This window comes from Giraffa tippelskirchi, chromosome 1 (genome assembly GCF_054371585.1).
Source record: "Giraffa tippelskirchi isolate mGirTip1 chromosome 1, T2T-mGirTip1v1.2.pri, whole genome shotgun sequence".
Taxonomy (NCBI): Eukaryota; Metazoa; Chordata; class Mammalia; order Artiodactyla; family Giraffidae; genus Giraffa; species Giraffa tippelskirchi.
In genome coordinates, this window is record NC_137275.1 from 24,213,476 (window position 1) to 24,241,276 (window position 27,801).

Here is a 27,801-nt window from a genome sequence, read left to right on the forward strand (position 1 = left end):
GGGTGGATGACTCAGGCTTGGTGGATCAGACAATCCCGTAACTATTGGAGAAGCTGTGTCAGGAATGGCTTCTTCTTCCCTCTGGGGTTGCTGAGCTGGCGACACTGCTGGGGGACATACTACCACAGTGAAGAAAAAGCCCAAACACAGTGAAAGCCACACAGAAGCAAGCAGGATCGGAAACTGGAGATGGAGCCCTGGAAATGCTCTTTGAATTCCTAGACCAGGCTGTTCTTAATTACGCAACTCGGTATAGGACCTTTGCAGTGTGTTTTGGGGTTGAGGAAGAGCCTTAACTCAGTTTAAACTAGATTTCTGCAATTGTCTGTGGAAAATTTCCTAATCCAAGACCAGTCAGAAAGAGGTGCAACACTGCTGGCTTTGAGGATGGAGGAAAGGGTCTAAGCATCAAGGAATGTGGGCAGCCTCTAGCAGAGGGGGAAAAAAGGAGGTGTCTTCTCCCCTTGAATTCCAGAAAGAAGCACAGCCTTCCGGAGGCCTTGATTTTAGCCCTGCGAGACACATGTTGGACTTCAACAAAACTGACGTGCTCAACACTCTGTGGTGACCTAAATGGGAAGGAAATCCAAGAAAGAGTGGATACATGTATACCTGTGGCTGATTCACTTTGGGGTACAGTAGAAACTAACAACACTGTAAAGCAACTATACTCCAATAAAAATTAATTTTTAAAAATTAATGGAAAAGCTGTAAAATAATAAACTGCTATTGTTTTCAGCCTCTGAAAATAACTTCCAAGTGTAGGAAGTTTCTAGGATTCCACAGTTTTATCTCTGTGGAATGAAAATGAGGGTGGGAGGGGAAAAGCAGGGATACTTTATAATTTTTTAACTAGAAATATGCATTATATTAAGGCATCCCTTGTGCCTGAGATGGTAAACAGTCCGCCTGCAATGCAGGAGACCCGGGTTCAATCCCTGGTGGGGAAGATCCCCTGGAGGAGAGCATGGCAACCCACTCCAGTATTCTTGCCTAGAGAATCCCATGGACAGTAAAGGCTGGTGGGCTACAGTTCACAGAGTCACATAAAGTTGGACACAACTGAGTGACTAACACACACACATGCATTATAACGGACTTCCAAGATGGCCCTAGTGGTAAAGAACCCGCCTGCCAATGCAGGAGACATAAAAGATGTGGGTTTGATTCCTGGGTCGGGAAGATCCCCTGGAGGAGGACATGGCAACCCACTCCAGTATTCTTGCCTGGAGAATCCCACTGACAGAGGAGCCTGGTGGGCTACAGTCCATGGGACCTCAAAGAGTCAGACACGACTGAAGTGACTTAGCACTCATAATATTCAGTTCAGTTCAGTTCAGTTTAGTTGCTCAGTCGTGTCTGACTCTTTGCAACCCCATGAATCGCAGCATGCCAGGCCTCCCTGTCCATCACCAACTCCCAGAGTTTACCCAAACTCATGTCCATCGAGTCAGTGATGCCATCCAGCCATCTCATCCTCTGTCGTTCTGTTCTCCTGCCCCCAATCCTTCCCAGCATCAGGGTCTTTTCAAATGAGTCAGTTCTTCGCGTGAGGTGGCCAAAGTATTGGAGCTTCAGCTTCAACATCAGTCTTTCCAATGAACACCCAGGGCTGATCTCCTTTAAGATGGACTGGCTGGATCTCCTTGCAGTCCAAGGGACTCTCAAGAGTCTTCTCCAACACCACAGTTCAAAAGCATCAATTCTTCGGCGCTCAGCTTTCTTTATAGTCCAACTCTCACATCCGTACGTGACTACTGGAAAAACCATAGCCTTCACTAGATGGACCTTTGTGGGCAAAGTAATGTCTCTGCTTTTTAATATGCTATCTAGGTTGGTCATAACTTTCCTTTCAAGGAGTAAACATCTTTTAATTTCACGGCTGCAATCACCATCTGCAGTGATTCTGAAGCCCCCCAAAATTAAGCCTGTCACTGTTTCCACTGTTTCCCCATCTATTTCCCATGAAGTGATGGGACCACATGCCATGATCTTAGTTTTCTGAATGTTGAGCTTTAAGCCAACTTTTTCACTCTCCTCTCTCACTTTCATCAAGAGGCTTTTTAGTTCTTCATTTTCTGCCACAAGAGTGGTGCCATCTGAATATCTGAGTTTATTGATATTTCTCCTGGCAATCTTGATTCCAGCTTGTGCTTCTTCCAGCCCAGCATTTCTCACGATGTACTCTGCCTATAAGTTAAACAAGTAGGGTGACAATATACAGCCTTGACGTATTCCTTTTCCTGTTTGGAACCAGTCTGTTGTTCCATGTCCAGTTCTAACTGTTGTGTTCTGACCTGCATACAGGTTTCTCAAGAGGCAGATCAGGTGGTCAGATATTCCCATCTCTTTCAGAATTTTCCACAGTTTATTGTGATCCACACAGTCAAAGGCTTTGGCATAGACAATAAAGCAGGAATAGATGTTTTTCTGGAACTCTCTTGCTTTTTCGATGATCCAGCGGATGTTGGCAATTTGATCTCTAGTTCCTCTGCCTTTTCTAAAACCAGCTTGAACATCTGGAAGTACACGGTTCACATATTGCTGAAGCCTGGCTTGGAGAATTTTGAGCATTACTTTACTAGCGTGTGAGATGAGTGCAATTGTGAAGTAGTTTGAGCATTCTTTGGCATTGCCTTTCTTTGGGATTGAGATGAAAACTGACCTTTTCCAGTCCCGTGGCCACTGCTGAGTTTTCCAAATTTGCTGGCACATTGAGTGCAGCACTTTCACAGCATCATCTTTCAGGATCTGAAATAGCTCAACTGGAATTCCATCACCTCCACTAGCTTTGTTCGTAGTGATGCTTTCTAAGGCCCACTTGACTTCACATTCCAGGATGTCTGGCTCTAGCTGAGTGATCACACCATCATGATTATCTGGGTCGTGAAGATCTTTTTTGTACAGTTCCTCTGTGCATTCTTGCCACCTCTTCTTAATATCTTCTGCTTCTGTTAGGTCCATACCATTTCTGTCCTTTATCGAGCCCATCTTTGCATGAAATGTTCCCTTGGTATCTCTAATTTTCTTGAAGAGATCTCTAGTCTTTCCCATTCTGTTGTTTTCCTCTATTTCTTTGCACTGATCGCTGAGGAAGGCTCTCTTATCTCTCCTTGCTATTCTTTGGAACTCTACATTCAAATGGGAATATCTTTCCTTTTCTTCTTTGCTTTTTGCTTCTCTTCTTTTCCCAGCTATTTGTAAGGCCTCCTCAGACAGCCATTTTGCTTTTTTGCATTTCTTTTCCATGGGGATGGTCTTGATCCCTGTCTCCTGTACAATGTCACGAACCTCCGTCCATAGTTCATCAGGCACTCTATCAGATCTAGTCCCTTAAATCTATTTCTCACTTCCACTGTAGAGAAACTAATTTTAAACGTGGTTAAGAATGGAGTCCAAGGGGTCTCAAAAAGAGTCTGACACAACTTAGTGACTAAACAACAACCAAGAATGGAACCAGAGTAAAAACCTAAGAATCTCAGGAATCATCACCCACCCAGGAGAATCAGATTACTAGCTGCTTTCCAAATGCAAGAGCACAGCATGGATGCGTCTTGTGAGGAATTCCAACTAGTATCATTAATTGCACTAGTAACACAATGGTCAGCCAACAAGCCAACTTGCACACCACACACCAGGTCAAACTAGATCCTTCCAGTCTGGTTCCACTGGACCAGACAGCAGGGGCTGGACCGTAACTCTCAACTGCATTCTAGAAGCTGATTTTGAAAGCAGGGCTGGGGGAGACAGACAAGAGAAGCCAGAATAGTAATTGGCCTACAATTTAGCATACTTTTCAATAGAAAAATCAACAAATTGCCAACAAATCACTATGCTAATGAAGAATCCCTCTGCTCTGCAATGAGCATTTAGCAGAAGAGAAAAGACAGCTCATTTATGCCACTCCGTAGAGCAAGCTGCCATTCCAGGGGGTCCCCTGCTGAATTTTAATGTGGGGAAAACAGAAAAAAGGAGAGCTGGCAGCTCCGCTCAGGTTCCTCTCCAGTGCTCGAGACAGAACGCCAAACAGCGAGCTGGCTGGTGGGCAGGGTGGCGGTGGCTTTCAACGCCCATGCAGATGCCACATTCAACACGCTCCTCTCGAAGATTCTCAGAAAGGAAAATATCTACCCCTCCCTCTCAACAACTGGCTTCCACTGAACACACACCTTTCTCTGCTAAATTCATTTCATTTTACTTAGACAAGAAAAGTCAGTCAGGTACATTCTGCCAAGCTTGTAGGGAGGAGACATACAGAATACATATTGGCTATGAGCAGAATTCTTTTTAGTTTGTCTTGAAGTCTATGCCCAGAGGACAATGGCCATGAAACAGTGTAGCCCAAGCCACTTCACTGCTGAGCAGCCTGGTCCTCCATCAAGAGTTGACAGGGAGGCTGAAGGAAAGGTCATGATCTATTTCAGGGACACGTCTGCTTCCAATCAACAGGAGAGTCCTCTCCTTCTCCACCTTCTTTCCTACCTTCCTCCTCTTGGTTTAAAAAAGATATGGCTAAAGAAGAAACGTACCGAGACCAGAAGCATAGGCCAATACATCACATTTAAAGGCTATAAATAAAACATACTGGAGATGCAAACACATAAGTCAGATCTCTTTGGCTTTTTCCCATTTATCTACCAGGAATAAATGGAGATCAATTTCAGATTCCAATTGAAAGACTAAAGGTTAATTGAATAATTCAGGTGGAAAATTTATTTCAAGTATAAAATAGGATTTAAGATTGTCTTTTACTCTAAAAGCAAAATTTTCAAGTATTCTCAGTTTATCAAAGTGGTTAAAGTAATTGCAGATTTTACTTGCAGTAGGTAGAAGCATAACTTTAAAAAGATTTCAATGGAGATTACTACTGCACCATATTCAGAAACCCTGGAAACAAATTTTTTAAATGCTTTTGAATGGTCTTCCTGTGTATGTGTATCTCAGTTCCTTCTTTCAACTTCCTACAGTCTAGTTATGGGCTTCCCAGGAGGCTCAGTGGTAAAGAATCCGCCTGCCAATGTGGGAGACACAAGAGATGTGGGTTCAGTCTCTGGGTCGCAAAGATATCCTGGAGAAGGAAATGACAACCCACTCCAGTATTCTTGCCTGGGAAATTCCATGGACAGAGGAGCCAAGTGGGTTACACCCCATGGGGGTGTAAAACGTTGGCCATGACAGAGTACTCATAGTCTAGTTAGGGTCTAAGTCCCTCCCCTACGAAAAATTAAAATAAGTGATTCAACAGCAATATTAAACTGATCATTGCTTGACTATGTGACATAAATAAAAATAACAATTTGAGTAACACCACGAAACTTACAAAGCATTTTATCTAAATATGTCTTTATCTTTGGGTTAGCCAAAAAGTTTGTTCAGGATGAACTTCTTGGCCAACCTAGGAACTGTGTGACATATGTGGAGTGGAGATATTATTGTCTTGCTTTACAGATAATAAAAGAGTAAAAATATTATTCCGCTTACTTCCCAAAACATGCCCCTCTGACAGTCACCTGCCGACACCTAAGAGTCAGACTTGTTGCTCAGCAGCAAGCGATGAGTCACTTACCAACACACAGGATGTTGAAACAGAATCCTTGAGAAGTCGACTTGTTGACCAGCTGGTCGGGGAGACTGTCAAATCCAACGTGGCCAGAAAGGGATAAGTTTCGAAGCTCTTCATTCTGGAATGTCAGAGGGGAAACGTTTGAGAACCCATGACAACATCACCTGGGTACCCCTCCCTCTCCCGTCCTCTCTTCTTGGCACATGGGGAAGACAGCGACCCCTCTGTGCCCACCCCTTCCCTGGCTTCTACACAACTGAAGCTACCAACTCTAGAGCCATGCTCTTTCCACAAAATCACACCGACTCCCAAAGTACACCATCTCCCTCCCAGGCAGCCCAGGTATGGTTACAGGTGCACCGGTTCAGGGGAAATATGCTTTCTAGAGGTGGCTGATACTGACATGCTCTAAGTGACACTAAAACTCCAACCCTTTTGACAGCCTCAAGCACTCAAGAAAACTTTTCCACCCAGAGAGAAAAAATAAAGGACTCTCTTCCAGACACAGGAAGGAGCTTTCAGAAACTCATAGTAGAGGATGCATTCCTGTCACTATGCAGAAATTCTGTAACCACCATATTGAACATATTGAAAATGCCACAACACAGGGCTTGGTTCCTTCTCTAGCATGAACTGGACAGGCTTTGTGGGGCCTCCTTGCTCTCCCTGACAGGCTCTGCACTCCCCATGCCTGCTCAAGAGTCTACTGAGGGAGAATGGGGCTAAGGTAGTTACCATACTTTAAAAGCTGGATGACTTAGGCTGTATTATTATATGGTGCTAACTTCCTCCACAATGCTGAATGCATTCTGTGCGTATTGGAGATCATCCGTAAAACCGTTCCTTCCCAGGAAAACAGAGGCTACCTATGGTCCTTCAATTCAGAACCACAGTTACCATATGGGATTCCAGAAACTAGTTATTGAAAGTCTTCTTGGTGTCTGGCTATGTTGCCAATGAGCTTTATACTCAAGATACTGAATTTGGGGTAAGAAAATGAGCCTCAGAGTTCCATTTTTTAATTAAAGAAGCAAAAGCCTTGCACAGAATCAATTGGTCCATAGTTTTTAAAAGATGGGTCTTCGTTATCCTCCTATATGTGTCACACAATAATGAGAGTGATGTCTTTGAACAATCAAAGGCTGAAACTCCATTTACAAATCACTTCAATCACTAAAGAGACAGAGAAACGTGACTCCCTAAATGTTGGGATTTTAATGCAATGTTTTATGGACAAAATGACATCCAAGGGCCTTGCTAGCGCTGAAATCCTGATTCTGTGAAGTAAGGTTGGAAAACACCACCACTCCCCTTGAATACCATGTGGCAGCTGCAGGTTTGAGGTCACTGGTACAGAGAACAGATGCCGAGGCTATGAATAGCCTCCTTGAAACCTGCCAACAGTGAATATGAGACTCAAGAGTGGGCTCTTATCCTTGAGCAGGATGGCCTGGCCGACAGCGCACCCAACAGCTTGGGGAGCGGCCCCCGAGGGCAGCAGCTCTGGTAGCTGGCCAGGCCTCCCAGCACCACAAGGCCCCAGGGCTACCACCTGCCCTTTCCTCTTCAGCTACCTCAAAGGTTCAGGCAGCAGGTATTTTTAGGGTGTTTACCACATCCGCCAAGACTGAAGGAGAAGATTTGAAACAAGTCTGGGTTATATTTAGAACTCTTGCCATCACAGCTGTGCAGTGGCGGCTGTGTAGCCGGCGAGGAGACACCATCACACCAGCCTCTCTCCTGAGGTACCACGGCCTTCAGCAGTCAACGAGCAGCAGAAAAGGATACCAGGCAAGGAAGTACTATCGCCCTACACCCCCTCTCCTTTTTTGCCACAATAATTCTTTTAATTTCTGGGGCGGAGGAGGAAAGAGTGGTTTATTGCTCTGGATTCTGAACGGTTGTTGGGTTTTTAGATTCAGATATTCACCCAGGAGCCAATCCAGGGAAAGAATCAGAGTTAGTAATTATAGCTCTCATCCCAGAACCCAATGCTCAGCATCTCATATTCTCACCATTTCCAAAACACGAGAAACCACCCACACACCCACTGAGTATTTTTATACCCACTGAAAGCCACATACGAAATGAAAGGTTATAAAACAGTTTGGTCTTAAAAATTTTTTTTTACTTTGAATTTATGTCTTCAACGTCTCTGTCTTGTCATATAAAATATGTAAATTTTATAATGCCACTTCAAAAGTCCGTTAAAGGACTAACCAGCAGTAAAGGAATCCTGAGGGCTGTTGCCCAGCAGTGGGTGATGGGGCAATGGGAAACGGGAGGCTCCTCCTTTGGTTCACGAACAGGTAATATCACTAATCACTAAAACACTAATATCACTGCAGGATATGTGAGGGGAGTCTATTTAACTCACACACAGCAGCTGAAATGAATTCCTGCACTCTGCATCTCATAGTACCACGCCTGTAGCTTTATGCCTTAGCTGTCTCAACCCAAAGAATGTGTGTGGGGCTCGAGTCTAGATATGATCGTAGGGAATCTCAGATATTCTCGTGTCTTTACTGCTATCATATATTCGCAACGACTCTCAGAATTTTCTGTCTAGTACTGAGCTCTGTCTGCATTTCAGTTCTGAATTTCTACCCCAGGGGGTTGTCCTACTTGTACCTTAAATCTTTGTTCACCAAACTTGAAATGTTTGCAATGCAAACATGTTCCTTGATTGCAAACCCACCCCTATTCCAGGGTTTCCTACTTCTCTTAATGGCACTAATCTGTGCCTGAGTCCCACCTGTCTCATTCATTTCAAAGTGTTATTAATGCTGCACCCTCCTCCTATTTATTCTAATTCAACAGCCTTCCAACCCGTCTCCTTGCTTGGATCCCACTCCCTCTAACCCTCTCTCACTCTACTTGGCTGCCAAAGGGATCTTGGTACTCAAAGGCCCTCAATCCAAACTTCTTACTCTGCCTTCTCAGGAGCTTCTGTAGGCTGATATCAAATCTCTATTCCTCTCAAATCTCCCACTCCTCCCAGAGGAGGACCTTCAACAGGAAGTAAATGGAATTACTTACAGTTCCTGGGAGAGCCCCTGGTTTCTCCTCATCAGACTTTATTCATATTATGATATTTCCTCTATCTGGGAGGATCTTATAGCCTCCAACACATCCAAACCTTCCAGGTCCCATAGAAATTTTATCTCCAATCTTGTCTTTACTGGGCTTCCCTGGTGGCTCAATCAGTAAAAGAATCTACCTGCAATGCAGGAGACCTGGGTTCGATCCCTGGGTCAGGAAGATCCTTGGGGAAGGGAATGGCTACCCACTCCAGTAGTCTTGCCTGGAGAATTCCGTGGATACAGGAGCCTGGTGGGCTACAGTCCATGGGATCAAAATAAGTCAGGCATGACTGAGCAACTAACACACACCCCTGTCTTGACTATGAAATCTCAGGGTGAATTCCAGTAAACATTCCCTTTACCAATAAAAGGAAAAATGATGATTAGATAAAGGTGGCTCGAGCTATCTGGCATTCTACCACCATATAACGGCTAACATTTATTGATCAAGGTTCTAGGAAAGCCCTAAACATGAATGAACTAGAAAATTTAACAGTTCTATGAGGTAGTTAACTACTGTTACCCAGTCTCAACTGCCAGACGAAAAAACAGAGGCCTACAAAGTTTAGTAACTCGCCCAAGGTCATACAGTCAATAAGGTGAGAAGCCGAAATGTGGACCCAGGAGGTCAGATTCCAGAGTCACTGTTAACCACATGATGATCTAAGTTCCTAGGTAGTTTCTAAGTAGACAATACAATGATTTTAGCCACTATTGAAAGCCAATATATTAAACTAGAAAGAAAAATGTTCTCTAAAATAATTCTCTGGCAACCATAAGAGGTGGAAGTTGAAAATTAGAATTGGCAAAGTAACTCTTCAGTATATTTTCACGGGTCCTGGCGATGCTGAGACTTTGATTTTTGCATCTACAGCACATTAAGCCAATAATAAAAGACTTAGTTTGGACCATTTTTGAGACGCAAGTGCCAACTTGGAGCCACCAAGCAAGTAACTATAAGACCTTAATTGATTCAGTCCTCCATTTACTAATCTACCTAGGGAGGGGCTGCACTTGTATGATTTCTAGGCCCAATCCATCCTGAAATGAGTTATGGCTGAATTCTATAGTATGATATAACCAGTCTTTAACATGATAACCTCATTTTTCTCTTCCCAGATCATCATGACATGAACACCATTATTTATTTATTCATTCAAAAAAACACTGCTCAAAGCACTAAGGGAACAAAAATACATGACTTTTGTTATTTATTGATAAATGCTCTTCCTGCCCTTCAGAGGCTTACCGTGTAGCAGCAGAGACAGGACACAAGTAGTATTAAGGATGAGAGAGAGAAATACTATGGGATGACAAAGGGGAAATGGGAGGTTTTGGCTAGGGAAATTCAGGGGATATCTTTCAGGAAGGCTGGAGTTCTCCAAACCTACCAAGAAAATAAAAGTCCAGCTTGCAGAAGCCTGCCAGATAAGCACTATCTTCTGCCTAAAGGGTTCCTTTATTAGGAATGTGGGTACTCTGAAGATTACAGTCAACAAGTTTTGCAGAAGATGTCTAGCTGACTTCATTATGGAAATAATTATAAAACAAATTACATAAGAATGTGCACCAACACCTACATTCTGAGTGCTGCTTTAAAATATGTTCCACATTTCCAAATCTTGCTTAGCCAAAAGTAGGATGGCACAAAGCTTGGAGTCAGATAGCCATGGGTTTGAATCCCTACCTGTTTTAGTCCCTGTTCCTCCATCAGTAAAAATGGTCCACTTGGCAAGGTGGCTGGGAGGAACTAAGGAAATGGTACATATGAGAGGACAGCATTTAATAGGTCTTCAGGAAACCTGGGTTCCCTTTCCCTGAATTAGGTGGGAGGAAGAGAGGAGCTCTCCTATTGCTGCTGGGCCCCCAAAGAGTCAGAGACGACTTAGCGACTTTCACTTCACACTTCATGCTGGGAGACTTTGTGGATGGGCAAAGCCCTCAGACTACCCAGGGAGGAAAAATGACTAAGGATGAACAAAGAGGAGAAAAAAAAGAACATGGAACAAAGAATGGGACTCTAGCATGAAGAATACCCACCCTAAATAGGATGCTCATTTACAAAGCTGCGGGAAAAGCCACAGAATTCCATTCCTGTTTGCAGGCATCAACATCCTCCAGGGCTGGAAACCATTAAGGATTTCTCAGCTTCACTCTTCTTGCTATTTTAGCCCAGCCCACAGCCTCTTGAAATTAACAAACTGGCTGTGCCCAGATGGATTCTATTCACCATATTCAAACTGAAGGGGTAACCCAAAGTTACTGGATTCCTTTTAAAACCAAAGGCTTCAGTAGATGTGGTTAGTAGGTAGTCTACATCTGCTGATCTTTATCAGCCAGTGGGAGTGGGGGACCATGTTACCAAGGTGATATGTTGTATCTGTTTCCATGTTTGTTGAAAACAATTAGACTTCATTTTCGGGGGGTTTTTTTGGGGGTTTTTTGCCTTTATAGACAGATATTACAATTGAAGTTTAGAAAGATCCTGCCTCTTTATTGTTTTTTTTAATTTAAGAGATAAAACTATTATGTATTAGACAGCTGGAAATTACATTCTTCTCAAAGCCTCATTTTATGGAGAATGAATTATATTGATCCAAGTCAATCTCCAGGTTTATGTTTACTCATCTGTAAAATGAGATTTAATCAAACGACCTCTAAACAATGTTTCGTTTGCTAATTCCAAGATTTCTTGAGTTTGGAAATCAGAGATGCATAAATCTAAATCTGTCATTTGCTTGAGGAAAGGCCAACACAGGGCAAAAACTTCTTGGCAGTATATCTTCCCTTGTCAGATCTAAGATGGCTCAAGTTTTACATGATCCTTAAAAGGGAGTTTCTGTCAGTTACCCTGGTTAAGTCCAAACATAACAGAAATCTGTGTGTGTATCCCCATGTTTTCCACATATATTTTTCATTTTCGCTTGCTTAACTATGGACCCACTCCCTATAACTGTCCTGCTTAAAAACTACCTTTTTCTTCAGCTGTATCTGCAGTCTCCCAAAAATTTTTCGAAAAGTAGATTTATAGCCTCAAGACAAAACACAGAAAATTCTTCTATGTAAGTTAATCATCTGTCTTCATGAAGAGAAGCAAATCTTTTTTTCATGCTTTCATTCATTCGACAAATATTTATTGAATACTAGCACGTGCTAGATACTGCGATAAATGCTAAGGTAATGATGGTGAGAAAACAAAGCATTGGTAACTCATGGAACACATGGGACAGACAGCAATGTTAATCAAATAGTCGCAGGGACTTCCCTGGTGGTTAAGACTGTGCACTTCCAATGCTGGGGGCACAGGTTCGATCCCTGGTCGGGGAAATAAGATCCTGAGCTTTGCAGCTCAGCTATTAACAATAAAAAACAGTCACAAATGTATAATCATAAGCTATTGAAACTACAGGATGCAATGCAACCTTCCAACTCATGTGATTAACTAGTTATCCATCCAGTGAATCACCAGCTTCTAGGATATAAAAACATGTATTTAATCTGCAGTACTTTTCAATATTAATTTAGTAGACAACTCCTAAGTACAGTTGACCTGCAAGTCTTATGTATTCAGATGAATACAAAGAGTCATTTTGCCCAGCATTGCCTGATGGGAGGAGGTAGAAACAATGAAGACTCGAGTCTTAAGAAAATGAATGTCCAATTTTAAATAGAGCTGAGATGGAACCATGGGGCATACTCCCTTTACTCTGTCTTTTCCCATAAAGAAGATGCTCACTCAGAGGAGAGGTACAGATCCCTTCATTATATTAGAGTCTTTTTTTTTCGGGCTCTGTTTCAGTAGTACAGATGCCACCCAGCTGGAGACAGTCAAAGAGAAGAACCTGTTTTTCCTCACACAAAACCCTTGACTGAGCACCAGCCACTTCCCAGTATTTGGAGAAATCCTGGCCTCACAAACTGCCCAAGAAGTAGGTTCTACCCAAGTGCCTGTTTAATTTTGTAAATACACACATTTATCTAAATACATTCTAGAGAGCATTCAACTGGTTTCATATTCTCTTGTAAAGAAAGGAAAGTTAGTGGGAAGATGGGAAACGCCCTTAGTTCTCATGCAAAAAAAGGAAAACACTGGAATGCAAAGTATCAACCCAAACCACAACTATGAAGCCTGCGCTGGGTTGTTTTGAGGGCTAGGCATGGCTAGGGTCACTTCCATAATATAAAATAATATAAAACATCTGAAGCATCTCATTACCAACGGGAATCGCGTTCTTTAAGGATGACTTGGACAACATTTGCTACTCCGCTTGTCATCTACACTATAAAATCCCAAAATCAGAGCCAAGAAAGCCCCCAAGGAAATTGTCTCATACTAGCAGCAGAAGAGTCAGCCAGGAAGAAGAGGGGACTGTCCAGAGGAAAACCATATGAGGAAAGAACTTGAGTGCATTTAGCAAGAAGTAGGGACTGAGAAAAAAAGGCATCCAGGGGCCAGTCCCCAAGTCACACAGCCAGGGACGTCAGCTCCGACTACCAACCCAGGAGCCACCCTTGAAACAACACCAAACAACCAGAAAAGATCTTGATTAATATTGAGTAACTGCCCCAATATGAAGCACCGTCTCTAAGCTACTGTCTCCAAAAGACTCCTAGTGGAAGGATAAATTTTGCTTTTCCAAATCCCAACAAAACTAATACAGTGGAAGGGTTTTCTTTGGAGATTGAAGGATTATAGGGAAATTTTACTGCTATGTTTCTGTAATATTATAATTATTATTTTAAAAAACCCTCACATTTTTATAGCAGAAAATAAATATTAATAAGATTTTAAAAATCAGGAAATGTGAGTAACAATAATAAAAATCTTTTCAAAGGGGCTAAGACTACAATTTTTTTGCAGCTAATAGGTGGGTGGTAAGATAAAATATGAGTCTTTATTTTTTCTAATAACAGAACCAAGTCACAACGAAAGCAATGAAGAGTCAGCAAAAAAATCAGAATAAGACAGTAGAAGGTACCTGACATGTGAAGTCAGAGGAGACTTGGGGCAACTCTGCCATTGTTTATCTGGGTGACCTGGGGTAAGTCATTTAACTTTTCAGCTTCAGTTTTGCCAACTTTTTAAAAAATTGAAATATAGCTAACTCACAATGTTGTGTTAAAGGTATACAGCACAGTTGTTCCAATTATACACATACACACACACAAACACACACACACAGACATATATATATTCTTTTTCGGATTCTTTTCCATGGCAGATTACTATAAGATATTGAGTATAATGAAGGAAATCGCTTCAACTCTCTCCAGTATTTCTTGCCAGGGAAGTCCCATGGACAGAGGAGCCTGGCGGGCTATAGTCCATGGAAGCACAAAAGAGTTGGACACAGCTTAGAGCCTAAACCACCACCCTGTGCTATACAATAGATCCTTGTTGTCTGTCTATTTTATATGCAGTAGTGTGTATCTATTAATCCCAAACTTCTAATTTGTCCCTCCTGCCCCTTTGGTAACCATAAGTTTGTTTCCTGTGTCCTGAGTCTATTTCTGTTTTGTAAATAAGCTCCTTTGTATCACTTTTTTAGGTTCCACGCACGTGATATTATGTCTTTCTCTGTCATATATCTTCACTTACTTCACTCAGTATGACAATCTCTAGGTCATTATTTCCTTCCTTTTTATGGCTGAATAATATTCTATTGCATATATATGCCACATCTTCTTTATCCATTCCTCTGTTGACAGACACTTAGGTTGCTTCCATGCCCTGGCTATTGTAAATAGTGCTGCCATGAACACTGTGGAGCATGTATCTTTTTGAACTATGGTTTTATCCAGATATATGCCCAGGAGTGGGATTGCAGGATCATATGGTAGGTCTATTTTTAGCTTCATAAGGAACCTCCACACTGTTCTCCATAGTGGCTACACTAATTTTGTCAAGTCGAAAATAAACTAGCTCACCAAGCTGTTAAAAGAATTAATTAACATAATTCTCTATCCTCAGTTCTTTTGACACACTTTTCTTGGATGACCTCATCTCTGCCCACGATGTTAGTGACCAATCACAGGCTAACAACTCCCTAGTCACAACTTGCAGCCCTGCCTCCTTCCTGGGCATCCATAGTCTGGGTACCGCAAAGCCAACATCGAAAGTGGAATGCACCCTACCCCCCGATTCTCAATTTACATCTGTCGTTCCTCTTATTTTCTTGGCAACCTCATCTACTCCAAGGTAATTAGAGGCCTCTAGAATAACATCAATTAGTGTGCATACTGTTAAAAACCTACATAAATGTATAGGCCTCCACCCCCTTGCAGAAGAAAAAAGTCTACTTTAAATCGCCTTAAACCCTCCACTGTCCTCCAAATTAGACAGTGAAGACCGGGAGGCTGTCAGTCTCAGGTTAGATTCTCTCCTCTGCGCCTAGATGTAATAACCACCCATCGCCCTTTTTTGGTTGAACCTCGCCCACCCAGCACTCTTCACTGACAAGAGTGCATCCATTCTACCAGCTGATTTCTATTTCTGAGCCTGGAAATCCATACTCAGATAGCCCTTTTTTCCTAACATCACCCCCGTCAGACCTCACCCAGATTTGTATCCAGTGTGATGTCTTGCGGAAATTGTATTTTCCGACCCCCTCTTTCTTAGATAAGGAGGCAGGTCCAGCGTGACGCCCGGGGCCAGGTGGAGGGGCAGAGGGGCGGGGAACACCCCCACTCTGGCACCTGGCCCACCCCACCACCCTCCATGAGGATTAGAATGCACCCTACTGCTGAGGAAAGCCTGTCAGCACAGGCCTGAGGACACACAGCCCTTGTCTTCCTCCACCCAGACCTCCTGTTCCTCTGTCTTTTCTACATCCTCCTCTAGAAGAAAACAGTCCCTGCCCACACTTCCTCCAACATCTTGCTGCTTTCTCTGTGATGAACGATCTCACTTTCGTCCCATTAGATATCAGATCTCTCACCTTAACAACTGGGAAATATACTGCTCGAAAGCAGACCCCAGAAATGGGTATGTTAAGTGAACAAAACCCCCAGCTGCTGCCCACAGCCCTGGGTCCTGGGGAGGTGGGGGGAAGGGCAGTGTGAGGGGGTGGGCTACCGGCTTATTAGTAAAACAGCCTTGCAGCCAGGAACTACCAAGTGTGACTATCCCCACATTGTAAAAAGGGGCAGCACTTTTTTTTCTTACAATGTTTCTTTTCTAGAAGCCCGCGTAAATTCTGAAAGGCTAAACCTAACTGGCTGCCAAGAATTAATAACAACAGCAAAAGACGTTTTCTGAAGTTTCCAAAGACCGATCTTTCTATTTGAGTCAAAGTGACAATGCCTGTAAGAGCCTAATGTTACAAAGTGCTGATCAGCAGAAAGTCTCCTGTTTGGGAATGAAGGGGCCCACATGTGCATTCCAGGGACTCTCACAAATTCAGCAGTGCTGGGGGGGGGGCGGGGAGAGCAATGTGACAAGAAGGCCAGAATACTCAAAAAGGCACGATCTGATTAGAAACACATGCTACGGCTGCTCCCTCACACCACTCTGTCTCCACTCTCACCCCAAGATAAAGAAAAGCCCTTCACTCAGCCAACAACAAGGAAAGCTAAAGAAAAAACCCTGAAGGAGAGTCACTAACCATCTCCAAACCCTCAGCTTTCCAGTGGGATCCCAAAGAGCCCACCACCCTCTCCCAACATGTCACCTACCTTGCAGGGGAGAAAATGATGCAAATTTACACAGCTGTATGGTACTTTTCTGGGCCTTCTGCCCTGCCTTTTTTGTTTCCCAGGTGGCGCTAGGGTTAAAGAACCCACCTCCCAGTGCAGGAGATGTAAGAGACAGGAGTTCGATCCCTGGATCGGGAAGATTCCCTGGAGGAGGGCACAGCAACCCACTCCAGTGTTCTTGCCTGGAGGATCCCATGGACAGAGGAGCCCGGCGGGCTACAGGCTGTAGGGTTGCAAAGAGTCAGACACGACAGAAGCAATTGAGCATACACACACGCACTGCTAGATCTTCCAGACAAGCTTTCTCAAAACAGTGATGCACAGGAGGTCTAAGATAATCAAGGGCCCAGATCACTTGGAAGTTTCATTCTCAACTCCATATGTACAGTTCTCCTCCTTACATTCATACATCAATTCCTCCATTCTTCCTGTCTGAGAAATAGTGTGGCACGGTTCACATACTTCTATTCACTGAACATATTCATCAGCAAAAAATGAAACATGGATGGGACACTTCCTTCCCTTTGCCACCATTTCTATCACCGGATATAAATTAGCCACTTCCTTTTTGAAAGATATCATTTATTTCTGTCCCTTTCTGACAAATGGAAGGGGCTTTCGGTGACTGTAAGGACCAGGTAATGGCAGTCTCTGAGAAAGAAGAAAACCACCCAAGCCAATTCTACGGCAGTCATAAACAAAAGCACCAAGGATCTCCTCCCAAAGCATCTTCAGTCGCTCAGCCAGGCTGTTCTGGATCATCTTTGCATGCTTGCTAAGTCACTTCAGTCATGTACAACTCTTTGAGACTCTATGGACCCTGTAGCCCACCAAGCTCTTCCGTCCATGGGATTCTCCAGGAAAGAACATTGGAGTGGGTTGCCATGCCCTCCTCCAAGGGATCTTCCTGAGCCAGGGGTCAAACCTGCGTCTCCTGCATCTCCTGCACTGCATGCGGACTCTCTACCACTGAGCCACTGGGAAAGTCTGGAACATTCTTGAGGGAAAAGATTCATTTCTAGGCCTTGAAAATTGAGACTGTACCAAAAATGACCCAAGAGCCAGTAAAGATGTTCTTAGGAAATAAACATACAAATTATCATCTGATATCACTCTACAAATATTACTAAAAAATCCTGGCCAAAAGCCTCAAGCCTTCCTAAGATAAATGTAGCATCTTAATTTCAGCCCTGGTTGAAATGTGATCAGGACGCAAGAGAGGTTGTCTGCATACACCTGGGGTGTATCTTAGTTTCTTATTGCCATGCAACAAATGACCACAAACCGGGTAGCTAGAAACAACACCTATTCATCAGCTCTTGGTTCTGTAAGTCAGAAGTCTGGGTATGGCATGGCTGGATTCCCTGCAGGGGGTATCACTGAAATCAATGCACTGGCCAGGCTGAGAAGCTTTGGGGGTGGGGAGGGGGTGGGCTGGGAGGGTGTGAAATTCCACTTCCAATCTCATTCCGGTTGGGAGAATTCAGTTCCTTGCAGCTGTAGAAGTGAGGGCTGCCTCTCCTTGCTGATTGTCAGCTGGGGTTGTGCTCAGCTCTAAAACGTCACCCACAGTCACTAGCCATATGGTCATCTATCTTCCAAGGCAGTAACAGAAAACCACTCATGTCCCTCTCATATTTCAAATCTCCTTTTTCAGAAAGAGTCCAGTCCCTTTTAAGGGACTGATTGAGTCAGATCCCCACCCCAGGATAACTAACCTTAGTATCTTAAGAGTCAACTGTGCCATAACATAAGCTCATCAAAGGAGTGACTACCCCCTCATACTCCCAAATTCTGGAGGTATACAGGGCATGGAAACCAAGGGCTTGGATCATGCAGCCGCCTTAAGATTCTGCCAACCCTCTGTGCACTAAAATGTTCCTATGTTCTCCTGTGTCATTTTAAGACAGAATAAAATAATGAATATTAGCACTTCCCTAACTCAAAACACAACCGAGTCTCCAAGGAGGAAAAACACAGAAATTAGTAACAAAAAAAAAAAACCCAACAGTCATAGTAAACTAGATCTCTATCAGGTTACCAAAGCATTTCCACCCTCATTTACAGCAAAAGTGACAAGGCAGCTAACAACGAACTAGCTGTAGCTGGAGAGTCACTTTGTCTTTGGAGGAAGTCTTCCCCAACAACAAAAGCAAACTCTGCAAACATTTAGGGGGGCTGCAACATCACAAGAATTCTAGGAAATGCAAAAGTTTTTTAAGGAACTTAAGCGTTATTCGGGAGAAAAGTCATTTAGACAAAACAGAAGATGACTGTGACCTTTTTGATGATGAAATACAGTACAAAGGTTATCAGGGTGAGACAATGGAGAGCAACATGGACCATGGCAAGAAAGTAAGGCTTATCTTAGAGGGGTCAGACCTCATCTAGCTCTTGATAAGATGAAACAGATTTGGTGAGTTGCAGAGATAGTCAAAGCTATGGTTTTTCCAGTAGTCATGTATGGATGTGAGAGTTGGACTATAAAGAAAGCTGAGTGCTGAAGAATTGATGCTTTTGAATTGTGGTGTTGGAGAAGACTCTTGAGAGTCCCCTGGACTTCAAGGAGATCCAACCAGTCCATCCTAAAGGAAATCAGTCCTGAATGTTCGTTGGAAGGACTGATGCTAAAGGTGAAGCTCCAATACTCTGGCCACCTGATGCGAAGAACTGACTCACTGGAAAAGACCTTGATGCTGGGAGTTTGAGCGAGCTCTGGGAGTTGGTGATGGACAGGGAAGCCTGGCGTGGTGCAGTCCATGGGGTCTCAAAGAGTCAGACATGACTGAGCGACTGAACTGAACTGAGCTGAGCTGCAGAGAAGGAATGGAGATGGGAGAAGAGAAAGAAGTAGAGTCTGTCAGGGGAGGCAGAAGGAAAAGAAAGAGGTCCCATGGGCATGGTAATCAATGAATTGGAAAAACCAAAGAATAATTCAGTGTAGAGGATATAAGACTTTAAATAAATCTGGCTCACAATTTAGTCTATTGGAAATAACCCTTAAAGTGAAGCATTACAAACACACATCTAAGCAACACATAACTAAACACATGTCCAGGATCTGTCACTGGGTATCCCAGTGCTGAGGGTGGAGGAACAAACACTAGATGATCACATCATGAGAGCAAGAAAGATTTTTCTGTTTCCTACCACCCAGAGCACTTTGAATCAATCTTCCCACCAGAGCAGTGGCCCAAGGGATCTTGGATATAGCACTGCCTGCTAGCCAAGGTTTCAACCCAGATTACCAGCCTGGACAATCATCCAGTGGTAAACTATTTGATGCAAACGTCGTTCAGAACATTAAAAAAAAAAAGGTGTATCTTGCAGAAAACCTAACAGACTGACTCCTTTAACTATGGCTACAATTTCTGCCATCCTAATCAAACTAAAGCTTTCTTATTTCTTCCTACTCTGTTCTCTTTCTCAAAAAATAGAACCAATTAATCCCTAAAATAAATAAATACTCCCACCAGCAGAACAGACAATTTTCTGCCTTCTAGTATGCATACATCATAGAAGAGTCTGCTTAGCTCTAAGAGAAAGTTGGTGCAGGGGCTTTTTCCCCCACACCTATTGCTGTGCTTAGGAAAGCAGACCCAAGAGGCTATATTACAATTATCCTCTACTCTCAAAAGTTTCCTCTTATTGGATGGCTTTAGAGGCTGGCTTTCTTGTCTTGATTAGCTAATGCAAAACAAACCTTCTTTTCACAGGCTGTCACAGAAGAATGTTCCCACAGTCCCCTCCACCCCTCCACTGCCTCTTAAAGAGCCATTTTCATTATCATCATCATCACATTATTTCTGAAGAATCAACAAGAACCCAAGTCAGATATTGGGAAACCTCTGCTACATCCAAAAATCTGTTACAAAATCCCATCAGCTTTCAAAACTAGATGATAAAATATATGCAACAGAGAAGGTTACGTTTTCTAGATGTTGCTCCCACAAAGACCAGAGGGGTTGGCTCGGCAGCCCAGATTCATTACTGAGATGGGGTCCAGTCCCAGCTCAATGCTCCTAGGTTAACAGATGAAGAGTCATGGGATCTGTGAATGGGAACATGTTTCTGACAGTCTTTGATAGCATGATTACAGGGAAGCATTAAGCTGAAATCGAAACTTGAAAGACTGTAGCTTGGCAAGAGGTCCTTGCTGTAATTCATACGTTCTGTATGAAGAAGAAACTGAGAAAGTTCAACGAGACCCGGGGTGAAAGAACAGAATTAGCAAAAGTCTTTGACACTGATCCAAGTCGCTGCCATTAACCTCTTCCAGAGCCTTAGTGGTTCATTAGAATAATTATTATTCACATAGTGAAAATGAAAGGCAGGCAGGGAAAATAAGTGATAATTACACTGGCAAAAACAAGAAGAGCAACTTTGGCCCTCTGGAGTTGAGAAAGATCCAAGCCTCAAATCCCTCCCACATAGAGAGGGTCAGACCATATATCTTACTGTAATCATGGCTACACAGAGTTAAACCCCTTTGGCCACAATTGCACCAACTGTACATACTTAGGTTGGTTATTACCAGAGTGGGTTTTGTGTAGTGCGGCAGCTGCAACCACGAATGTAAGGAAATAAGGCCTGAGAGCTCTACCCCAGGATTCCTTCTCAGTCCAACTTCCTACCTACTCTTTAGCCCAGATATTAATAATTCAGAAGGCAGTGTGTGACAGCCCCAAGTCATCTGGCTGCTTGCATGCCCAAATACTCAAGAAATAAACACTGTAAAACCAGCTCTATCTGGACAGTGGCATGAACGAAGGTTTAATCCTCAAGAAGACTAGAGTACTAATAAATGCACCTCCTCTTTCATCTCCTATTCTGGGATCAACATGGAAAAGTCGCTTGGTATCTTTTAAAAGTATGAATTCAAAGCTGCCTGGAATACCTGAATCATTGTTGTTTAGTTGCCAAGTTGTGTCCGACTCTTTTGCGACCCCATGGACTGTAGCCTACCAGGCTCCTCCATCCATGGGATTCTCCAGGAAAGAGTACTGGAGTGGGGTGCCAATTCCCTTCTCCAGGGGATCTTCCTGATCCAGGGTTCGAACCTGAGTCTCCTGCATTGGCAGGCGGATTCTTTACCACTGAGCCACCAGGGAAGCCCAGAATATCTGAATAGTGAAGGTTAAAAATTCAGAGTAGGAAAAGCGGAAACTGGCTCTACCACTTTTTTTAGCCAGAGAACTACAAGGAAGTTCTAACATTTCCTTTGATCAATCAACCAAAAATCAATCACCAAACGCATACACAAAAAACAAAATGCTAAGTACAGTTTAGTAGAAATGAATGAGATACACCAAGGCTGCCATACTTGGAGTGCCCTTCAAGCTTTTCTATATCATCCTCCTTCCACCACAGCCTGGTGGTCTGAACACTAAAGAAGCTGCTTGCAATTCAAGAGATCCAGGTTCAATCCCTGGATCGGGAAGACCGCCTGGAGAAGGAATTGGCAACCCACTCCAGTACTCTTGCCTGGAGAATTCCATGAATAGAGGAGCCTGTCGTCTAACTTTTCATCTCTCTTTTCCACTGCAACCGTCACCTAAGTAATAATTTCCTGAGCAGTTCTGTGCCACACACCATACCTGGACCTTTAAAACATCTTCCCATTTATTTAATCCTCCTAACTCTGTGAAATAGATACTTTTGGCTCTGTTTTATAGATGAGGAAACCTCGGCTCAGCTGAAAAGCAGAGGCAGCATTCAAACCAGTTTTTCCAGATTCCAAGTCCACCACCACCTACCTAGACTTTAAACTGGGCAGCTGACTCTTTTCAAAGTACACCCAGTTCTGCACAGAGAATGTCTCATCCTCAGTTCCACCTGTCAAATCCTACTCATCCTTAAAGCCCCAGGCAAAATGCCACCTACTTCATTAAGCCTTCCCTGTTCCTTGAATTAGACACCACTGCTCTCTATTCTACAAGCAGTCACTGTATCTGGGTCATCCTGTACCTAGCACTATACTTAGTTTTCCACTGGTCCAGGCCCCTAGAAGAATGAAAATTTCCTGAGGACAGGAACCACATCCTATGAGTCTTACTTTGAACTTCACTTACCATAATGTCACCCTTAGCCTGGTCTGTGTTTTAGGATGAACAAATGCAGAGAATCAGATCTCACAGAGTTAACAGTCTTCCCCTGTCTTTCCCAACCAAAACAACTGCCATGCAGAACGGAGCATCATTTCAAGCTGGAGAATGTGTGACAGAGGGAGTGAGGTTGAAGATGGCCCTTGGGAATTAGAAAAGATAGACATTAACACTCTGGCCACACGTGTCAGTTTGATCCCTTTCCAGCACTTTGAAGGCTTCCCTGATAACTCAGTTGGTAAAGAATCTGCCTGCAATGCAGGAGACTCTGGTTCGATTCCTGGGTCAGGAAGATTCCACTGGAGAAGGAATAGGCTACCCATTCCAGTATTTCCTTGTGGCTCAGCTGGTAAAGAATCCGCCTGCAATGCGGGAGACATGGGTTCGATCCCTGGGCTGGGAAGATGCCCTGGAGAAGGGAAAGGCTACCCACTCCTGTATTTTGGCCTGGAGAATTCCATGGACTATATAGTCCATGGGTCTCAAAGAGTCGGATGTGACTGAGTGACTTTCACTTCCAGCACTAGGAAGCAACTCATTGTGCATGAAGTCAAACAGTATAGGGCACCTGGTCTCAGGAAATATACATATCTATTTATATAAACATTTGTGGGCTTCCCTGGTAGCTCAGCAGTAAAGAACCATCCTGCCAATGCAGGAGGTGAGGGTTTGGTCCCTAGGTCAGGAAGATCCCCTGGAGGAGGAAATGGCTACCCACTCTAGGATTCTTGCCTGGAGAATCCCATGGACAGAGGAGCCTGTCAGGCTACAGTCCATGGGGTCGCAAAGAGTCAGACACAACTGAGCGGCTAAACAACAACATATAAACACATACTGCTGCTGCTGCTGCTGCTAAGTCGCTTCAGTCGTGTCCGACTCTGTGCGACCCCATAGACGGCAGCCCACCAGGCTCCGCCATCCCTGGGATTCTCCAGGCTAGAATACTGGAGTGGGTTGCCGTTTCCTTCTCCAGTGCATGAAAGGGAAAAGTGAAAGTGAAGTCGCTCAGTCGTGTCCGACTCTTAGCGACCCCATGGACTGTAGCCTACCAGGCTCCTCCATCCATGGGATTTTCCAGGCAAGAGTACTGGAGTGGGGTGCCATTGCCTTCTCCATAAACACATACACACAGAGATAAATATATATGTGGAAGCGACTTAACAGCAGCAGCGGCAGCAGGCACCATCCTGGGCACTTTACATTGATCTCACTTATCTCTCATCATCGCCTCTGATATTATTTCCATCTTATAGTTGAGGCAACTGATGCTCAGAGATGTAGCTGCTCAGGGACACATAGCAAGTAAGTGGTGGTTTCAAGCCAGGCAGGCTGCTTCCAAAGCCCTTGCCACTGCATTAGCAAGGCCTGAGAGCCGAGAAAAGCCATTTATAAACCAGAGTGGTACATGTGTGTTGGCCATTGGGGGACACCCACAGCCTCACAGGAGCACATTATACTACCATCTGCCGAGATCAGTAAGAGCCAGGGAGGCAGGCCCACCACAACACCTGGGCCCAAACCCACCCAGTGGAGCAGACAGAAAAAGTAATGGGGAGACTCGGGGCGGGGGGGTGGGAAAACAGGCAGCAAGGGGAGAAAGGATCTGAGAAGAAATGTCTTTCCACCCCCAGCTGTTGAGCACGTTCTTGTATTTCTCACACAGAAGGAACACAGCCAATGGGAAGATTATAGGTTAAAGTTAAGCAGCCTACAGCCATCACTCTCTTGCTCACCCGAAAAGCAGCAAAGATTATCCAGCCTCCCTTCTTTGTTTTCTCCGGGGATGCTACAAAAACCAGCTGCAGAGAAAAAGCAACCGAAGCTCACACAGAAGATGCAAAGAAGATGCATTGGAGGCAGAGAAGAAAGACGGGATGCAGTCAGCAGTCCTGACGGATTAAAACCACGTGGCTCACATGTCCGATAAACTCTCATCACTTCCTTCTTAGCTTCTCAGAGAGCACTGAGGAGCACACACGCGTATGGCTGGACTGCCACAAAGCTTCCAGGAATAGGGCACAGAGAGTATTTTCTGGACCCCTACTACCATGTGCAAGGAACTAGCAAGACATCAGCTTCACTATCCTAAAAAGAGATGCCCCTTTGGGGTTAAGAGAACATTTCCAGATTCATTCCCTCATCCTGTCCAGAGGGGAAGGCTCATCGCCCAGGTATTTCAGATTAGACAAGAGAGAAAATGATTATCTCCTGATTTATCGATGGAACGCCATTATCCACTTTGTCTGAGCTTGTGTTATAAAATAAAACTTTTAAAACCAGTGATAATTTTACCCTCAGGGAAGCTAACATGATTCTAAAGCTTACCCTGAGCTAGGTATTCGTTGGCAATTCCACTTAATATTTACTTCGACTCCCCATTCTGAAGACATTTTAATTGCACCCACATTCCTTTACACCCACTTGTCTGCAGCTCACAATTTGGAACACATGTTCAAACCACCAGCCACGGTGGTATCAACACAAGACACCTGTTTTTTGATTTCCTAACAATCCATGAGGTTATTACTAATACAGTATTAGTTAATACTAAAAACAGACCCATGGAAACCATACTCAGATGTCATATATTTAGACAATAATATTTCTGCAAGTGCAACAAATGGCAAAGCATTCTAAAATCAAATGTTAATAAATTCAAAGTCACATATTATTTAATGCCATTTTCTCCCCCTCCAATAAAAGTTGTTGGTTGCTTCCTAAGCTTTTTCTTACAGTCTAAATTTTTGTCGCACCAAATGTTTTCTTTACTTACAATACTATACTTTTCTCCACCTCATTCCATATTATATCATGAAGCTGGACTTAACCAACCTTAAAACAAGTAAACACCCACACATAAAAAGCTACTTTAGCCATTACACCAAAAATCCTCCAGGGCTTGCAACCATACGCGAGCTAGAAGCCACTTTAAACGACAGCAAGTACCATTTCTCTCTGCTTTGGTTTCATCTTCTGTAACACAGATGAGGGGACACGGGCTGCTGGGGAAGGGTGCACGAACACTCTCTAGTTCTTAAATCATGGGCTTCTATCACTCACAATGGGGAAAGAGAAGAAAAGGATGCCAGCACCCACAGAGAGTAGATATCAGGCTCCAAAATAAAACCCAATTAGAAGCAATCAGTCATCAAAACAGATGTAAACAACTTGAAGCCAAAGGAGAAGACACAACAGACAGAGGAATAGATCCAAGTCCAAGTCAAACAGTGTTACCCTGTCCAAGAAGCACAACTTGAATTTTTGAGACCACAAAACCAGTCTATTATCTAGCAGAAAGCAAAACAACCATCCAGCCTTTGTGGGCCAAGATCAACGCGACACAGCAGGCCGTGGGGGCCAGTGCCACCATACCATTCCCACACCAAGAGCTCTCACAACTCTGCCCCCACATTTGAGCTTGAGAGCTTCCAATTTTCCTGATTCTTACCAACAGTGAGGGAATCATAAGCCTCAGACCTTAGGTGAACACAAGCATAGAAAGTGAAAAGTAACTGCAACGGATAGAGTTACAACTTATGTATCCAAACAGGTGTTTTTTTAGACTAGAAGGATTCAAGCACTCCAAGCCAAAGAAGCAGAAGAGACTGAATGAAGGAAAAAACAGTTTCACTGTTTCCCCAACTGCTAGAAACCAGAGCTCTCTTTAAATTACGTCTATAAAATACTCTTATTGTGTAAAGATAATAGAACACATACCAACATATCTAACACCCAGCCCAAGAGACAGAACACTATGGAAAGCTTTGAAGCCCCAGAGTCCCCCACATGGGATAGTATTCCTTTCCCTAATGCCCACTACTAAGGCAAACACTTATCTTGAATTGGCATTCAATCATTTTCTTCTAGTTGTTGTTGTTTTAATAGTGTTACTTTATACACCACTATCAGCACACAGGAAGAGTCCTAAATTCACCGTAAGAAAAGTGCCCACTTTCTTCTCCAAACCATCTATCAGGAAATTCAACACTCCTCCCTAGAGGGAAATGAAGGAGGATACAGAGCAGGGAGAGTTACTTTAAAGCAGGGTGGGAGGAATTGGGAGATTGAGATTGACCCACATACACTTACTGATACTATGTATAAAATAGATACCAAAGAGAACATACTCTATAGCACAGGGAACTTTATCTAATGCTCTGGGGTGACCTGAATATGAAGAAAGTCCAAAAGGAAGCGGATGTATGTGTATGTATGGCTGATTCACTTTGCTGTACAGTAGAAACTAACACAACAGTGTAAAGCAACTATACTCCAATAAAAATTAATTTTAAAAACAGTTAAGTAGTTCTCCAAGTGTGGTCAGAGACTTTCTGGCGGCTTTCCAGGAAACTTTTAAGGGTATACAAGTTCCTTCTTTTCAACCACGTATCTATGAAACTGGAACTTCTTCATATTCTTCAACCAAAACAATATATTGCATCAGAGTAAATGAAAAGCAGAACTGAAGACCCAGCTGTCTTCTATTAAGTCAACATTAAAAAGAATTACAAAAGTGTAAAACAATGTGTCTCATCTCACTGACTGGCTTGAAAAATTTACGTTTCATAAAGCCATTATTTACGTCAACAGGCAATACAATTATTGTCACATAAAATGAATTAATAAGTAATTTTTTAATATGTAAAAAATTAAGTATATAAGTGGACTGAAGTTGCAACAAAGCCCCATGGTAATGGCTACGGGAAGCACTTTGTTTTGGAAAGTATGCAACTAATAAAAAGAGGTCCCAAACTGACACTGTCTCAGTATGCCCTTGGGATGGCAGAGAGCTTTCAGAGGGCGTCCTGTGTCATCTGTAAGGCATTAGTTATTCTCCAGTCCACAGGCTGGAGGTGTGCACGCGTGCAGCACCAACAGTAACTCGAGCTGTGTTATGTAGCTGTATTATGTAAGTCTTTCACAAGGACTCTTTTTTTTTTTTTACCAAGGGTGACTCACCATAAATATTCAACTGCATTGAAGACCCAAGTTAAACTGGATTCATTGCATCTGTAGCTCCAAAACGGTTAAGGTTTTTTTCACCATAGTCAGTGACCAGGGTCCCAAACATGAGATCAGTCAGCAACTGGAAAGGGATTTGGGCTTTCCTCTGCTGGGTCATGGGAAACCACCAAAGAATTTGCCGATAAACTACCTATCTAGAACACCTCTGTTCTGCTGTCCTTGGGTTTGTAGTATGAACAGAAGTCAGAGGATTTGGCTCCTGTTCTGAGTCTCTGGGCTGTAAGCAGGTCACTGACTCTCCTGGGTCCTGGCTCCTTTCTCTGTACACTGAAAGAGCTGGATGAGATGATTTCTTTCAAAGTCATTCCTGCTTGAATGCTCTCTGGAAACC

General features: G+C 43.4%; 1 protein-coding gene and 1 long non-coding RNA gene across 7 annotated transcripts in view; one reads left to right on the forward strand and one right to left on the reverse strand.

Annotated features, from left to right (window-relative positions):
• Window positions 1-27,801, reverse strand: part of SEPTIN11 (septin 11) — a 96,723-nt gene that overhangs the window by 43,456 nt on the left and 25,466 nt on the right. For all 6 annotated transcript variants that reach the window (XM_081584544.1, XM_081584522.1, XM_081584511.1 and 3 more), the window contains exon 2: window positions 5,567-5,681. In XM_081584544.1, the coding sequence (XP_081440670.1) occupies window positions 5,567-5,681 (115 nt within the window). The remainder of the gene's footprint in view (window positions 1-5,566; window positions 5,682-27,801) is intronic.
• Window positions 7,252-26,742, forward strand: LOC145543362 (uncharacterized). The gene is made up of 3 exons (XR_014080666.1): window positions 7,252-7,354; window positions 13,561-13,688; window positions 24,109-26,742. It is a non-coding gene; the product is annotated as an uncharacterized LOC145543362 (long non-coding RNA).